Source organism: Coregonus lavaretus (assembly GCF_964263955.1).
Source record: "Coregonus lavaretus genome assembly, chromosome: 15".
Taxonomy (NCBI): Eukaryota; Metazoa; Chordata; class Actinopteri; order Salmoniformes; family Salmonidae; genus Coregonus; species Coregonus lavaretus.
Window position 1 is genome coordinate 31,143,785 of NC_140002.1, and position 18,495 is coordinate 31,162,279.

Sequence of the window (18,495 nt, forward strand, 5' to 3'; positions counted from 1 at the left end):
TCTATCTCATGCAATACATTTCTCTTCATGGGACAACCGGGAAAAATAAAGGTTGAACAGAAGAAAAAAAAGTTTTCTAAAACACAATAATTATTCAAAAATTTCCTTCTGGGATAAGAGAAGGAAGTATGTATTTATTTTGAAATACAGGGGTACTGTGGCCACAGGCATGCTTTAGGTATGCTTGAACAGTCTTGTACCATTGGTTCTGTTGTCTGCCTAACAGTGCTTCCCACATTACAGTAGGATAAATATAGTATTTTCCACCTCCAAAACAATTTCACATCCAGTAGTTAGTAAGGCTGTGTCTTTGAACATGTGCCGGTTGTTTCTCTTTCTTAATAAGTATACCATAAGAGTATTATGATGTCTTTCATCTATAGTATTTGTATTTTGGAGTTGTTTGTAGCTTTTTTGTTGTTATTTAATATAATTTCAAATAGTGTGTGTAGTGTGCGTGTGTGTGACGTGGGTCAGCAGCACGTGTCGATGCATCTGTGTGTGCGTGTGACGTGTGTGAGTGTGCGTGTTTGTGTGCGTGACGTGTGTCAGCAGCTGTTGTGTGCTCTGCTCTATTCTGTCCCTGAACATGTGGCCCTTGGACAGGTATTCCCATGGTGCTTAGAGCCTCTCCCTGGGCCCCTGGCCTGCCTCTCACCCAGGACGCCTCTCTGAAGAAGGGGGAAGTTGCCCTGGACAGCAGTCAACACTCTCCCCCCTGCTGGCTCCCAGCACCACAGTAGAGTACAGCCAGCCCAATGCCAACACTGTGGTTACTTGTCTTAGGCCTAATAACCTCACCCTCAGGCAACATTTCTAACCATCCAGTGTCCCAGAGGGTGATGCAGTTGTCCGTAGTAAGCCCACATCCACTGTCTGTCTGCCGTCAGACCCCAGGACCCTTAGTCTCTACGCTCATCCTTACTCCATCAGAGATATAATAACCTGTGTAGGAGGTTGGCCTCAGCAATGTCAAGGAGCCTTGGTTTGCCTTAGTTAGCCCATAACGCCCTCTTACCGCTCTACTCAGTCACATGGATGGGGGATTGATTTTCTGACTGCCTTACTGATGCCTCTTTTACTACCTTGTCTGGGCAAGGAAAGCAGCAGCAACCTAAAGAGAAAGCCTGTTGGTTCTGTTCTGTTAGCCTCTCCTCTCCCCCTGCCTTCAGCGATAGCAGCTAGCTAGCGCTTTAAGAATTCACTTTGCAGGCAGGCAGGCTGTGTGGTGCGGTGTGGTGCACAGCATCCATACAGCTTCATCCTCACCTCACTGAGTGGTGTGTAAGACACAATAGATCCAACAGCTGCCTGTGGGGGAGACCTTCTGAAGTGCAAATCCCCAGGTTTCTGGGAAACATGATATAACGCTGGGGCCACTGGGACCACAGTAACCACCCATTACGTTTAATGAGTTGTCAAGAGAGGGGGACCAACAGAGGGATGGGGAAAGAAAGAGAGAGAGGCAGTGCTAGCTACATCAGCAGTAATGAATGACAGACAGCCACGTCAGACGGTGAGGAAGCTAATTAGAAGAGAGGAGAGAGGGGGAAGACAGAATGTCAGAGAATACTTAGAGAAAGTGAAGAGAAGTGTAGTGAAGTGAAAGGATGCTTCATTGTTAACTGTGAGTTATTAATCATGCGATTAACACCTCTGTGGTATTATTCTGAGCGGAGGTGCACAGAGCTGGGAGCGACTGTAGAATTGAGCTGTGGATGTGTAAAACAGGGTTGGGTAGGTTACTTTCTAAATGTAATCCGTTAGTTACTAGTTACTTGTCAAATTGTAATCAGTAACATAACTTTTGTATTACCCAAACTCAGTAACGTAATCTGATTACTTTCAGTTACTTTTAGATTACTTTCCCTTAAGAGGTATTACAAGAAGACAAAAATTTGTATTACCAATTGAACGACATTATTGCAGGATAAATCAATGTTAGTTTACATAGCTTGCCATAAATTGATGTTGCATTTTACTTTATGGGTTGGTTATATAGGCTTCTTTAAACTATTTATTTATTCTACAGGTAATAATACCATTAGGCTATGCCTCTACATTAAAAATCTGTCAGATTTCCAGTCATTCCAATTAATGTAATATCCATTGCTCTTCAAGAATAGGACTTGGAAATATGGAATTATAGATGAGCCAAATTGTTTTACCTGAACATAGTCCCAAACCTAAGGACTTATTAGCCTACTCTTGTTTATGATTTTGTTGTCATGGAGGACCGATTGGGCTCATTGCTTTGAGTTGAAAAATAAATGCTGCTCTCATGAAATGGTATGCTTTTAGTTCTATACCGAAAAATGCTATTTGCATGTGAAAAATGTATGCCATATGCTGCATTTGCTATAGGCCTATTGATATCTCGATAATTTGCAGCTGTTTACGATATCAAAATGGTGCAAGGTTGAGCAAAATGGTGCAAGGTTAGGCCTATGGACATTTTTTTAATCAACACATTAGATTGAGCAATAAAAACCCCACGTGTGGTCTTCTTAAATTAAACTTATTTTTGACAGTAAGGCGCACAATACTACTGAAGTTTAGAAGGGAGGAACTCCCTCAAACTTTTATTCCATAGGCTGGGATCTGCATTATAATGAATCCTCAGGGAGAAAAAGGTGTAGATTTACATGCAGAGCGCGGCAGGTGTTTATTACGCCTTGGCAGGAATCGTGGTCACAGGCAGCAATGGTCATAGGCAGGTAAAACAAAACTAGGACTGAAGGCTATAACTGGTTCTCACAAACGAGCTAGGAAAAGGCTTAGTAGAGTCAAAACAAACAATACCTTACAAAGCAGAAACAGAAAGAACTGAACTAAATAAGGAGCTGATGAGACCAGGTGAGTAACTAACACAGGTGAAATCAATGAACACAAAGAAACAGGGCTACGTTCAAGAACACAAGGTGAACTAAGAAAATAAATACAGAACCTTACATGCACATTTTTCACTGGCTGTCCACTGTTAGAAAAAATAATGATTGATAGGCAGCTTAAACGTCTTCTATTCAACCATTATTGGGTTCAAATACACATATACATTTGTGAACAGCCATCCATAACAACCACAATCCGTAAGGCGCAAACAGCTAAATGAGAGAGCAGCTGTGTGATTCACAGTAATGCGCTATGTAGATATCAATAAGTGATATCCGTATCGCCCGTAGGCTACACCATTGCTGTCGTCCTTACCTCCAAGCGTTCATTCAAGTTTGATCATCTTTGTATGCCGACAGTATTTGCGCCATTGAAAGAGATAGATTGGACTGTAGCATACAAAAGCCTATTCCTGCTCTTTTCCCGCGATCCAAATGCATTTGGTGTGTCAGCATAGTGGTCTCTGACTTTTGGTCAGACTCGCTCAGGCGGAACAAACTTAAATTAGCGCCATTTTTCACTGCTGCTTTGAATGTCATTGAGTAAAATCAGAAATGCAGTGTCAATGCAACATCATGTTGTTCAAAGTGGCTAGAATGATACGGAAAATATTAGCCTACAAGATTCAATTGAGCTTCGTTTGCATTCCATTAATGAGAGGAAAGAAACGCAAAACTGGCACCTGTCGTCATTCCTCGCATTTGCTAATCAACATGACATTATGCTAACAACATTTTGTTATGCTCAGTTATATTATTAGTCCCTACTCTCTTATTAAGATGGAGTCCAGACAGGCTACTTTAGGATATGAATGGACATTCGTTTTTCCAAATTGCCCCCTGTAATTTATTTCATTCACTTGAGACTATGACGGAACCCTGGTGGTTTTATTCTAGGAGTGAAGATGTTTCAACATCATGTCTAGACGATAAAAGGCTACACCGATCACTTGTGCTTGGCTGCCAAATGTATAGGTGTCCCCATAGGCCTAATATTTAGGAAATGTGATCATAATCATTACTTTCGCGATCCACGGTAGACTTCCCTCCTAATGAAAAGGCCCCCCATCCTGCTGGTGTGAGCTTCTGGACAGTGCACTTGCACTTGATATGCGTTTATGGATGAGAACGTGAACTTGCCATTTCCAAAAAAGGAGCTCAGTGGGGAATCAGGGATTGCCTGCTTTGCGATCTGTTGCCTCGTCAACAGCCAGGGTTTCATTAAATATGCCTAGGCACTATACTTTTTTATTGCATATTTAATTAAACTGACACATTTGGCTATGTTGAACTTCAATTCATTAGCACAAAACATGCGTCAGAAAAAAAACTTGTTTTGTCTGTCTTGCATACTGTAGCACAGGTGGTGGTCGCCTAAATTCACCGTAGTATGCTAGCGCTAATATATAGGCTGGTAGATTAATATCCCAGCCTATGAATTAACTTTTAATTTACACATCTCTGTCTTCACTGTTCCCTTCTTGCGCAATTCATGCGTCTCCGCGTCAGCTGGCATCTCCACTGGCCTCTCTCTCTTCCATCCTCTCTCTATTCCTCTTAAGGATGGATAGACATTTACAGAATCGTTACCTGGAGGAAAATGGGGGAGGGTCATGCTTTTTACATTTCAGTCAAGGGGAGGGTTTAGTATTTTTAAAATCTAGTCCAGGCTAGTGAGGTATAGAACAGAGCTGTGAATAACCATAGAACAGTAGAACAGCTAGGGCCTGTCACCCGTGGCTTTGATTCACTCCTGTAATAAAGAAAGTGGTGTGCATTCCCATTGCCAGACCATGCCTTGATCACAGGGATGTTGTTATACCAGCAGCGAGTCCACTCCAGGAGCCCAGATGTATGATCTCATTAGTGCAGAAGAAGAACTGGGGCTATATTTAACCTTGACAAAACAGGAGCTATTACCATTTTGTGCAGCAAACCTGCTAGGCTGAGCAGCACTGCATTATTATGATGTGGCTGTTCCATGCTACAGTATGTATTGATAGCATGAGTTAAAGCCTTCCCATTGCCATGGAAAATTACAAATCCATTATTTTCCGTGAATTGAAAACCAAGGCTTTGGAAGGGATTCTATTTTTTTATCACCAGAGCCTGGCTCCCTTGGTATGCAGTGGAGAAAAACAGTCTTTGTCTTGAGTCAAAATCCATAGACTTGGAATTGGTTGTCTTTAAAAATAAATGTGTCTCAGTTGCATGTGTGTATTACTCGATATATCAGGTTTGTGGTATGTCAGGTCTGTGAGCTAAGGAGTGTGTGGTTGTTATTATTTAGGCCATGGGCTGGCTTTGAGAGAGGCCGTGGTACTGTGTATGATGACTAGCAGTGCAAGGGATTCTGCTCTGACATTTTCTCAAATGCCTATCTCTTAAGCCTCTTCAAAGGGAGAGGGAGGAGAACCCATTCAATTAAAAAAGGTCCTTCAAGTCTGCAGAAAAAATTATATGATTAGAATATGAAACAATGCCACAACAGCCTCATGTTGATTCCTGCCACGGGCCTCATCTGTCGCTAGTTATACCATGCAGATGGAATGCTTTACCTTCACACAGACAGACACCTGCTGTAGCAGAGTCATTATGCTGGTGTTGCCCCTGGGCCCGGAACAAACACACATTCATCTGATGTGTGCACAGACCAAAGGAGAAGACCATGAACGGATGGATGGAGGGAGGGATGATCCAATGATGGATGGATAAGTGGTTGAATTGAAGCATGATAGATGGGTAGAGAAAATGTGTGGATGTTTGAGTGAATGGTTGGCTTGATGGAGGAATGATGCTGTGATGCCTTTAAACCAGTGTTGTATAACATGCAGCATTGAACTTGAAAATAATACTTGAAGATCACAGAACCGCAAAATTATTCAGGTGTGTCTCCAGATTTTGAAATAAGCTGTTCTCTTTTTACCAATCTTCTCCAAAGGTCAGTCTTTATAGTTTTATGCAGCAACAATGCTGTGGTGTTTCAAGGTTTTCAAGAGATTTATTTGAGAGTTAGGCCCCTATTTATTCCATAAACTCTAGTACTGCATTCATTTTCAACAGTTATTTCTTTCATTTTCTAATTCTGCATGCTGAAAACAAGAGCAGACCACCCTGTGAAAAAAAACTAACATTTTCATTTTCTAATAAGAAGTCAGTCAGGTGAAGAGAGGAGAGGAGGAGCACAGTCCACGGAGGGCAAAGAGTTTGAGGAATCAGCCAGATGGTGTGGGACAGTAGAGTTGTTATCAGTAGAGTTGTTATTCAGGGTTCACAAACGTCCATTCCACTTCAAACGAACAGAGAGAGAAGGAGGGACAAAGGAGCTTGTTTAAAACCTTTTGTACATTCACAGGAGAGGTTTGTTCACTAATCAAATATTTACACCTTGTTAGACCAAGTACCTGGTGCATTGTACATAGTGTTTATAGCCAGAGCTAATTTTCATCAGCCCCACAGATGGCCCTAGATGGCAGCTTGTTATAAATCAATTTATACTGCAGCGACCAGCGAGCACAGCTGTATGCTGCAACAACGCCTGCCTGCGTCCTGCATGGTGTTAGGAGGTATTTGTCCATTAAGAGCAGTGGCCAGTGCACTGATTTCCCCCATTAGTTCTAGTTGATTAACCAAGCAGATACATTGAGTCCAAGGAGAAGTGAAGGGCACAGAGAGGCAGAGAGCACTGCAATGGGGAACGCAAATCCCACGCAGCTGTCATTTATTCAAATGGTCAGCATTTTATTTCCCTATTGATATAGATTAATGCCTGTTTAAATGCCCTTCACAACCTTACAAGTAATAGTTCATTTTCTAATCTGGCCCTCATACCATCATGGCCACCTAATCATCCCCAGCTTCTATTTGGCTCATTCATCCCCCCTCCTCTCCCCTGTAACTATTCCCCAGGTCGTTGCTTAAAATGAGAATGTGTTCTCAGTCAACTTACCTGGTAAAATAAGAGTTAAATTAATAAATATATGTCTGTCAGGCTATGTGTTATGTTCTATGACTGCAGGGAGAGATATGACCTTATTGGACTGTGTGTGTGGTTAACTGTGTTCTGACGCTCACCTGGATGTCTGAATGTGGGAATAGATTACCTTATTTGACTGCTTGTGGTCTGCCTGGAGGCTTGGTTGACTGTGTCCCAGTCCTATCCGTTACCTGAATGTGCTGTCTGTCTGGTTGACTGTGTTCTGAGTTCTGGCCCTCACCTGAACTTACTCAAACAGACTGTTTGTATTTCTAGGCTGACTATGTTCCGACCCATAACTGACTGTTCTGTCTGTCTGTTTCTCCAGTCTGCTCCCAGTTCTCCAGAGGAGTGTACGCCATCTTCGGCTTCTATGACAAGAAGTCCATGAACACGCTGACCTCGTTCTGTGGGGCTCTGCACACCTCCTTCATCACACCCAGCTTTCCCGCCGATGCCGACGTGCAGTTTGTCATTCAGATGAGGCCTCCTCTACGGGGAGCTGTCCTCAGCCTGCTGGCCCACTACAAGTGGGAGAAGTTTGTCTACCTCTACGACACAGAGAGAGGTAAGAGACAGCCACCTAACAGACTGACAGCCTTCATTGCATTGTCAACACACATGAGATACTGTACTATACTGTACATACTCTCTCTCGCTCTCTGGTAAATCCCTAGCCTGGCTTGTAAAGCCATAGCTCCTCTCTCCTCCACCCATGTCACCTCACATTAAGCCATGAAGTATTTAATTATTTCCCCTCAGTGTGGAAATCCTCTGATCCCCAGTCCTCATTTTAAGAGTGGTCTAATAGCTTTAAATCTGGGCCTGTAATGATGCCTAAAGTGCTTTAGTGTCTGGAGGCTTTTCCTTGGCTTCCACATTAAACAGGCCCCTGGCTGCTTCAGTAAATGAGTCCAAGGCAGGTGATGTTAATGTTCCTGTCTATGTGACTGTTGCTGTGCTGTGACTCGGAGGAGCTCTCCCTGTCAGTACGGTACCAGCCTCTAATCCTCTGAAAATCATTTAGACTGTAATTGGATTATATAAAGAAGGAGCCACAACACAATGTGACTTTTACATGTCCTTCATTCCGTCCCCCCCTCCTTTCCGCTCCGCTGTACCCCAGCAGCAGCCGCGGGCTGATGGAGGGAGCTAGCGGAGGTCTCCATCCTGCTCTGTGAAGGTCGACATCTGGAGAGTTCAGCCTTAAGACAGAACACTAATGACACTCCAATCTGTCAGAGTGGTATATTCCTGGTCCTGGAACAGGCAACTGTACTGTAAGGCTGGCTGTAGAGAGAGACATACTGTACTGGAGCAGGTATTCTGTTTACAGTACCATGTTGTTGCTGTAATTAGATACTGGTGGTAGGAGAGGCTAACAATTACACAGCGTTTCTCTCTTGTGTAAACCAATAATTTACCATTCACTATAGTGTAAAACTAAAGTGTAAACCATTTTCCACTTCTTCCTCTGACTACAGTGCCTTGCAAAAGTATTCCTATTATGTTGCATTACAACCTGTAATTTAAATAGATTTTTATTTGGATGTAATGTAATGGACATACACAAAATAGTCCAAATTGGTGAAGTGAAATGAAAAAAATAACTTGTTTCAACAAATTCTAAAAAATAAATAACGGAAAAGTGGTGCGTGCATATGTATTCACCCCCTTTGCTATGAAGCCCCTAAATAAGATCTGGTGCAACCAATTACCTTCAGAAATCACATTATTAGTTAAATAAAGTCCACCTGTTTGCAATCTAAGTGTCACATGATTTGTCACATGATCTCAGTATATATACACCTGTTCTGAAAGGCCCCAGTGTCTGCAACACCCCTAAGCAAGGGGCACCACCAAACAAGCAGCACCATGAAGACCAAGGAGCTCTCCAAACAGGTCAGGGACAAAGTTGTGGAGAAGTACAGATCAGGGTTGGGTTATAAAAAAATATTTGAAACTTTGAACATCCCACGGAGCACCATTAAATCCATTATTAAAAAATTGAAAGAATATGGCACCACAACAAACCTGCCAAGACTCACAGACCAGTCCAAAACTCACAGACCAGGCAAGGAGGGCATTAATCAAATAGGTAACAAAGAGACCAAAGATAACCCTGAAGGAGCTGCAAAGCTCCACAGTGGAGATTGGAGTATCTGTCCATGGGACCACTTTAAGCCATACACTCCACAGAGCTGGGCTTTACGGAAGAGTGGCTAGAAAAAAGCCATTGCTTAAAGAAAAAAATAAGCAAACACGTTTGGTGTTCGCCAAAAGGCATGTGGGAGACTCCCCAAACATATGGAAGAAGGTACTCTGGTCAGATGAGACTAAAATTGAGCTTCTTGTCCATCAAGGAAAACACTATGTCTGGCGCAAACCCAACACCTCTCATCAACCAAAGAACACCATCCCCACAGTGAAGCTTGGTGGTGGCAGCATCATGCTGTGGGGATGTATTTCCATCGTCAGGGACTGGGAAACTGGTCAGAATTGAAGGAATGATGGATGGCGCTAAATACAGGGAAATTCTTGAGGGAAACCTGTTTCAGTCTTCCAGAGATTTGAGACTGGGACGGAGGTTCACCTTCCAGCAGGACAATGACCCTAAGCATACTGCTAAAGCAACACTTGAGTGGTTTAAGGGGAAACATTTAAATGTCTTGGAATGGCCTAGTCAAAGCCCAGACCTCAATCCAATTGAGAATCTGTGGTATGACTTAAAGATTGCTGTACACCAGCAGAACCTTGAAGGAGCTGGAGCAGTTTTGCCTTGAAGAATGGGCAAAGATCCCATTGGCTAGATTAGCCAAGCTTATAGACACATACCCCAAGAGACTTGCAGCTGTAATTGCTGCAAAAGGTGGCTCAACAAAGGATTGACTTTCGCTCAAGTTCTCTGTTTTTTTGTCTTATTTCTTGTTTGTTTCACAATAAAAAATATTTTGCATCTTCAAAGTGGTAGGCATGTTGTGTAAATCAAATGATACAACCCCTCCCAAAAAATCCATTTTAATTCCAGGTTGTAAGGCAACAAAATAGGAAAAATGCCAAGGGGGGTGAATACTTTCGCAAGCCACTGGAACGTATGACTTAAAGATTGCTGTACACCAGCAGAACCCATCCAACTTGAAGGAGCTGGAGCAGTTCTGCCTTGAAGAATGGGCAAAAATCCCAGTGGCTAGATGTGCCAAGCTTATAGAGACATACCCCAAGAGACTTGCAGCTGTAATTGCTGCAAAAGGTGGCTCTACAAAGTATTGACTTTGGGGTGTGAATAGTTATGGATGCTCAAGTGTTCTGTTTTTTTGTCTTATTTCTTGTTTGTTTCAAAGTGGTAGACATGTTGTGTAAATCAAATGATACAACCCCCCCCCAAAATCCATTTTAATTCCAGGTTGTAAGGCAACAAAATAGGAAAAATGCCAAGGGGGGTGAATACATTCGCAAGCCACTGTATAGGAGATCTTAGTTGTAGCCTTTATCCTCTGTGGCCCACGGGAGGTTCCTAACACCAATACCGTTGAGCTTTATCAAAACATAAGGTATTTTCTAAAAGAATAGACCGCATTCTGTACCATTTTAGATTCATAGCGATGGGGAGAGCTATTAATTGTATTGGGATTATTTACTGGTTTTATATAGAGTGCATTCAAAGTGCTTTTAAGCCTACATTGAGCCAGCTTTTACAGTGCATTCAAGAGGTTCCTTGCTGGCTTGCATTAACTCCTTTATGGTGGGTGCTTTATCCATCACCCACTTTGAAGGGACTGTCAGTGGTTCTCATCAAACCATTTTGTTCATCTTTCAACTAGAAAAAAAGATTGCTCACTTCTAACCTATTTTCTCAAATAATTTTATAGGTTTATTTCAGAACGGGTTGTCTTTTTAATCTTCCCTCTTCACCACCACAGCACACAACCCTAACTGAGATGGTCGTAGCTAACACCCTTTCTTTATGGTGTTCCAGATGTCCTATCCCTTCCTAAACCATATTAAGAAAGTGCCAATTGCTTTGAAATTGGGGGCCGCCTGTCAGAAGCATGGACATGGGCCGTGTTTCTTAGTGTCTGTGTATCTGTGGCAGGCCGTACCAGCTGATAATTGGTTGGCTGCTGTGGTGGAGGAAATGTGATTGCAGGGTTTATTGTCTCTCCCGGGCAAAAAAATCAACCTTCCTCCATGTGCCTCCTGATTCGCTCCTTACAGCTCTACTTGACTTATGGAGGCCCTTCCACCTGCTGTGTCTGGGCTAGATCACTACCATCTGTAACACACTCCTCATTTCCACAGCATGACAAGAAGCAGTAAAAAAAAAAACATAACTCCAACTCGCCCGACGGATGACAGGAGAGGAGAGCCCCATCAACTCACCGCAATGTTTGTGTCATAGGAAATGGATTTTCGGTCCAATGGGCCTTTGGCTGACAGCAACATTGGCACTTGAGCTACTGTAGTTTGGATTCTTACCCCACATGCTGTGCTGTGTATGCCTTACACACAGCTTGTGTTTGCTCTGAGGCTAGAAAAGCTAGAGAGCCCTCCTGCTCCTCCTGTTCTTACCAACCCTTCGCTGTTCTGTTCCCCACATGGATCAGAAGATATTGTTTAGGCTCTACAGTGATCACCACTCATCTAAATTCCACGTTTTAAAAATGACATTCTAAATGGCATTTTACTATTGGGTAACATTGATATGCTCTCCCTGTTACAAAAACAAGAGGAAGCCTTTTGAAATTGGGGACGCTCTCAAATTCCAGTGGGATGATTTCTCCATCCCTGATGACAAAGCCACCAAACACACCTGAACAGAGACACTCAAACAAAAGGAACCAAGAAATTAAAGGAAGTAAAAATATACATGACTCTAGTCCCTTCCCTCCTCAAGCTTGAAATAACAACAACAGGCATAAAAATGGAAATAGTAAAGGATGCAAATCCACTCTCCTAGATCCCAGTGAGGTTAACCCCATCATGGCTGTAAGCGCTGCTTAGGCTCTGAGGCACTGGGTTGTAATAGGAAGATTTGTTACTGTGGCAAGGTACAATAAAATAGCAATCTCCCGCCCACATTTTCACTGGGATTGTGAGACTGAGTGTGGAGGAAAATACCCAGAGATTCCGACCCTGCCTTCCCTGTGCATGGAGCATTCGATTTCAAATGTGATTTGGCCCCTTAGTGAGTGTCTCTCACACCGGCAGTCATATTCTCCTCTTTCAACCTCTGTATCACATTGATTCCACCTCAGCATCATGCTGGAAATGCCTATAAAATTCAGTCTCCATTGTTGTGTTGAATCTAAATCACATTGAATAGGATTTTGCTATTGAGACCTTGAAGAGTGTTTTGAGTCCTTCACCACTAGTTCTTGTTTACAGAAATGGGGGTTTAGTTTCTATACCATGCTTGAAGAGCACCTCAAGTCCTTTAAGAATAATAATCAATAAAGTAGTGTGTTTGAATGGAATTGATTTGTGCCTTTGACTCAGAGCTAGAAGCTGTTAGTGTTTACGTTTTTAATAATATATTGTTGAATATGCCCTAGAGTGCATACATTTTTTATATGAGAAATCAAAAACACTTTTCATATAATATCCACAAACAGACACACACTGCTGTAAGAGGGGTCTACTTTTTATTTGTCATTTTATGTGACTAACAGAAAAAGGGTATGTTTATATTCTACTGTGTAAATACTGTAATATTTACTGACTGCCCCCTTTCTTGTAGGATATACAGTGAGGGAAAAAAGTATTTGATCCCCTGCTGATTTCGTACGTTTGCCCACTGACAAAGAAATGATCAGTCTATAATATTAATGGTCGGTTTATTTGAACAGTGAGAGACAGAATAACAACAAAAAAATCCAGAAAAACGCATGTCAAAAATGTCATAAATTGATTTGCATTTGAATGAGGGAAATAAGTATTTGACCCCCTCTCAATCAGAAAGATTTCTGGCTCCCAGGTGTCTTTTATACAGATAACGAGCTGTGATTAGGAGCACACTCTTAAAGGGAGTGCTCCTAATCTCAGCTTGTTACCTATATAAAAGACACCTGTCCACAGAAGCAATCAATCAGATTCCAAACTCTCCACCATGGCCAAGACCAAAGAGCTCTCCAAGGATGTCAGGGACAAGATTGTAGACCTACACAAGGCTGGAATGGGCTACAAGACCATCGCCAAGCAGCTTGGTGAGAAGGTGACAACAGTTGGTGCGATTATTCGCAAATGGAAGAAACACAAAAGACTGTCAATCTCCCTCGGCCTGGGGCTCCATGCAAGATCTCACCTCGTGGAGTTGCAATGATCATGAGAACGGTGAGGAATCAGCCCAGAACTACACGGGAGGATCTTGTCAATGATCTCAAGGCAGCTGGGACCATAGTCACCAAGAAAACAATTGGTAACATGCTACGCCGTGAAGGACTGAAATCCTGCAGCGCCCGCAAGGTCCCCCTGCTCAAGAAAGCACATATACAGGCCCGTCTGAAGTTTGCCAATGAACATCTGAATGATTCAGAGGAGAACTGGGTGAAAGTGTTGTGGTCAGATGAGACCAAAATGGAGCTCTTTGGCATCAACTCAACTCGCCGTGTTTGGAGGAGGAATGCTGCCTATGACCCCAAGAACACCATCCCCACCGTCAAACATGGGGGTGGAAACATTATGCTTTGGTGGTGTTTTTCTGCTAAGGGGACAGGACAACTTCACCACATCAAAGAGACGATGGACGGGGCCATGTACCGTCAAATCTTGGGTGAGAACCTCCTTCCCTCAGTCATGGCGTTGAAAATGGGACGTGGATGGGTGTTCCAGCATGACAATGACCCAAAACACACGGCCAAGGCAACAAAGGAGTGGCTCAAGAAGAAGCACATTAAGGTCCTGGAGTGGCCTAGCCAGTCTCCAGACCTTAATCCCATAGAAGATCTGTGGCGGGATCTGAAGGTTCGAGTTGCCAAACGTCAGCCTCGAAACCTTAATGACTTGGAGAAGATCTGCAAAGAGGAGTGGGACAAAATCCCTCCTGAGATGTGTGCAAACCTGGTAGCCAACTACAAGAAACGTCTGACCTCTGTGATTACCAACAAGGGTTTTGCCACCAAGTACTAAGTAATGTTTTGCAGAGGGGTCAAATACTTCCCTCATTAAAATGCAAATCAATTTATAACATTTTTGACATGTGTTCTTCTGGATTTTTTTGTTGTTATTCTGTCTCTCACTGTTCAAATAAACCTACCATTAAAATTATAGACTGATCATGTCTTTGTCAGTGGGCAAACGTACAAAATCAGCAGGGGATCAAATAGTTTTTTCCCTCACTGTAGGTCTTTGTAGTAAACTTTTATTGCCTTGCTTTGGAATCATCTTATGAAATCATCTTAATCAAAGACTACAATCTTGCAGGCAAAATTACAGCTTTTCTCTGGTCCCCATGTTACCCCTGACACTAGGGGAAGGTAGGGTTTGCGGTGGAAATTGCATGTATGGAGTAAAATCCCAATGCTCCCCTGCTGGAAGTCTCACTGGCTTCCTCTCTGCAGGGAAATGTCTGATTAATTGCACAGTGCTAAATGGCTGTGTTCAGCAGTCAGGCACAGGCTCATTAACACAGTGTGGGTGAGAGAGAGCGAGCGAGAGAGAGAGAGAGACAGACAGAGAGAAACAGAAAGAGAAAGAGAGCGCGAGAGAGAGACGGCGTGGCACAAACCAGCCGCTCCTGTCCTCTCCATCTCTGTGATCTCTATACTCCATCTTCACTTCCAGCCCGGGCCGGGCCCCGCTGCACAAATCAATGAGCACAGGCAGCCTGCTGTGGCTAAACATTGTTTATCTCTTCTTCCCCATCACTGGCTCTGCCTGCCGTCTGTGTGGTCCCTCTTTCCCACTCTTGTTAGCTCTTCCTTGAGACTTCAAGATTTCAATTGGCTCTCAACGTCTCCAAGTCAAGTCCTTATTCTCTGTAGGACCTGTGTGTCTCTCTCAGGGGGGCCCAACCTGACACGGAACATGGAGAACATTGGGTCAGTCCAATTTGGAGCTCAGTTTACTTGGACAGTTCTGTGACACCTAACAAATCCTTTTTGAATGCCGAACTGTATTTACTTTAGATATAGATGATGCAGATCTATTGACTGCAAAGCTTTAGATAAACTGAAACTTTATGGAGGTACTGTACAGTGTGTTTTAAAAATGGCATGCTCAGTCAGAGTTCTCAGTCAGAGTATAAGATGAAGGTAAAAATGGGGTGGTGTATTGTACTGTGTGGGTGGGTGGGCTTTTCATTTGGAAAAGGTGAGCCTGGTCTTGTTGTTTGTGTTTTTGTAAGGCTCTCTCTGTGTGCGTGCACTGTGGGATGACCTCATTGGTGAAAAGCGCTGACTCATAGAGCATTGTGCATTCACAGCAGATGGTGAATCTACAGCTGGGGCATCTGTTCTCCCTGAGTGCCCCTGCTCTCCCTCTGAACAAAACCAAGCCTGCCCACTCCGCCAGAGGCCCCAAATGGTCACCATGTGTCCAGGCACATTCAAGCATGTAGTGGAATGGGAGGAAGATATTGTGTTTGTGCTGTGCTGCTGACCACATAGAATAGTACAATAGTAGGCTACAATATTGTGCCACAACATAATGTTGCACAGGGGTTGGAACGAAAATATACTGAACCAAAATATAAACGCAACATGTGAAGTGTTGGTCCCATGTTTATTGAACTGAAATAAAAGATCCCAGAAATGTTCCATACGCACAAAAAGTGTATTTCTCTCAAATGTTGTGCACAACTTTGTTTACATCCCTGTTAGTGAGCATTTCTCCTTTGCCAATATAATCCATCCACCTGATAGGTGTGGCATATCAAGAAGCTGATTAAACAGCATGATCATTAAACGGGTGCACCTTGTGCTGGGGACAGTAAAAGGCCACTCTAAAATGTGCTCCAGAACTGTTGCCAGAGAATTATATGTTATTTTTTCTACCATAAGCCGCCTCCAACATCGTTTTAGAGAATCTGGCAGTACATCCAACCGGCCGCACAACCGCACACCACGTGTAACCACGCCAGCCCAGGATCTCCACATCCGGCTTCTTCACCTGCGGGATCGTCTGAGACCAGCCACCTGGACAGCTGATGAATCTGTGGGTTTGCACAACTGAAGAATTTCTGCACAAACTGTCAGAAACCGTCTCAGGGAAGCTTATCTGCATGCTCGTCGTCCTCAACAGGGTCTTGACCTGACTCCAGTTCGGCTTCGTAATCGACAGTGGGAAAATGCTCACCTTTGATGGCCACTGGCACATTGGAGAAGTGTGCTCTTCACGGATGAATCCCGGTTTCAACAGTACCGGGCAGATGGCAGACATGGCGTATGGCGTTGTGTGGGCGAGCGGTTTGCTGATGTCAACGTTGTGAACAGAGTGCCCCATGGTGGCGGTGGGGTTATGGTATGGGAAGGCATAACCTACGGACAACGAACACAATTGCATTTTATCGATGGCAATTTGAATGCACAGAGATACTGTGACGAGATCCTGAGGCCCATTGTCGTGCCGTTCATCCGCAGCCATCACCTCATGTTTCAACATGATAATGCACGGCCCCATGATATGTAGTGGTGTAATAATGTTATAGTGGTGTAATAATGTTATAGTGGTGTAATAATGTTCTATGATGTAATAATGTTATATGATGTACTGTTTTATATTTTGTTTTATGTGTAATGTACTGTAAGTGCCTTAATGTGTTTGGACCCCAGGAAGAGTAGCTGCTGCCTTGGCAGGAACTAATGGGGATCCCTAATAAATACAAATACAAATATGGGCGGGGAGAGAGCAAGAGAGGGTGGAGGTAGGAGGCTTGGCTTGACGCGCTGGGCATCTTGTTATGACATGCATTATCTGAATTAGGCCCACAGAATTATACCTACAGAGGAGCAGTTTCTATGGAGGAACTTTGAATGTCTTTGAACTTCCGAGAGTTGGTTTAATGCTGGACCAGAGCTAGCTAACAAGCTTGTGTGTGCAGATCGACAACAGAATTAAAAACACGTCTTATCTTTTTGTAGTTAATAAATCCATTCTTCTCTAAATAATAAAACATTTCCTTATCTTCTGAAACATGCTTGTAACATCAGTACAGTAGACTATGCTTCTGAGGGGGAGGGGCAGGTAGTCTACACACACACTGGCAAAGATTTCCAGCTGGCAGGCAGACACTGGAAGAGGTTTCTGCATGACAGAGTGAGGGCTTTGCATAGGTGCTTTGTTGCCGTTTTTCTGTGGGACTGAGAAGAAATGGCCGAAACGTAAAATAACATTATTAACTGGTTCCCATGCTTTTAAAATAACAGTTATGTTCCAGAACAGTAGAGATCACTTTAGTTCCTGGTACTGTTGCTGTTCCTCAAAAAAGTGAAATGAAACAAATAACTTATTTCAAAAAATTCTAAAAAATAAATAACGGAAAAGTGGTGCGTGCATATGTATTCACCCCCTTTGCTATGAAGCCCCTAAATAAGATCTGGTGCAACCAATTACCTCCAAACAGGTCAGGGACAAAGTTGTGGAGAAGTATAGATCATGGTTGGGTTATAAAACAATATCAGAAACGTTGAACATCCCACGGAGCACCATTAAATCCATTATTAAATTTTTTAAATAATATGCCAAGAGAGGGCCGCCCACCAAAACCCACGGACCAGGCAAGGAGGGCATTAATCAGAGAGGCAACAAAGAGACCAAAGATAACCCTGAAGGAGCTGCAAAGCTCCACAGTGGAGATTGGAGTATCTGTCCATAGGACCACTTTAAGCCGTAACACTCCACAGAGCTGGGCTTTACGGAAGAGTGGACAGAAAAAAGCCATTGCTTAAAGAAAAAAATAAGCAAACACGTTTGGTGTTCGCCAAAAGGCATGTGGGAGACTCCCCAAACATATGGAAGAAGGTACTCTGGTCAGATGAGACTAAAATTGAGCTTTTTGGCCATCAAGGAAAACACTATGTCTGGCGCAAACCCAACACCTTTCATCACCCCGAGAACACCATCCTCACAGTGAAGCATGGTGGGGGCAGCATCATGCTGTGGGGATGTTTTTCATCGGCAGGGACTGGGAAACTGGTCAGAATTGATGGAATGATGGATGGTGCTAAATACAGGGAAATTCTTGAGGGAAACCTGTTTCAGTCTTCCTGAGATTTGAGACTGGGACGGAGGTTCACCTTCCAGCATGACAATGACCCTAAGCATACTGCTAAAGCAACACTCGAGTGGTTTAAGGGAAACATTTAAATGTCTTGGAATGGTCTAGTCAAAGCCCAGACCTCAATCCAATTGAGAATCTGTGGTATGACTTAAAGATTGCTGTACACCAGCGGAACCCATCCAACTTGAAGGAGCTGGAGCAGTTCTGTCTTGAAGAATGGTTAAAAATCCCAGTGGCTAGATGTGCCAAGCTTATAGAGACATACCCCAAGAGACTTGCAGCTGTTATTGCTGCAAAAGGTGGCTCTACAAAGTATTGACTTTGGGGGGGTGAATAGTTATGCACGCTCAAGATTTTGCGTCTTCAAAGTGGTAGGCATGTTGTGTAAATCAAATGATACAAACCTCCAAAAA

General features: G+C 43.2%; 1 protein-coding gene across 2 annotated transcripts in view; it reads left to right on the forward strand.

Moving 5' to 3' along the window:
- The window catches only part of LOC311142081 (glutamate receptor 3), a gene marked incomplete at both ends in the record, with an annotated part of 112,891 nt that overhangs the window by 29,025 nt on the left and 65,371 nt on the right, over positions 1 to 18,495 (forward strand). For both annotated transcript variants that reach the window (XM_084177650.1, XM_084177649.1), the window contains one exon: positions 7,196 to 7,435. In XM_084177650.1, the coding sequence (XP_084033776.1) occupies positions 7,196 to 7,435 (240 nt within the window). The remainder of the gene's footprint in view (positions 1 to 7,195; positions 7,436 to 18,495) is intronic.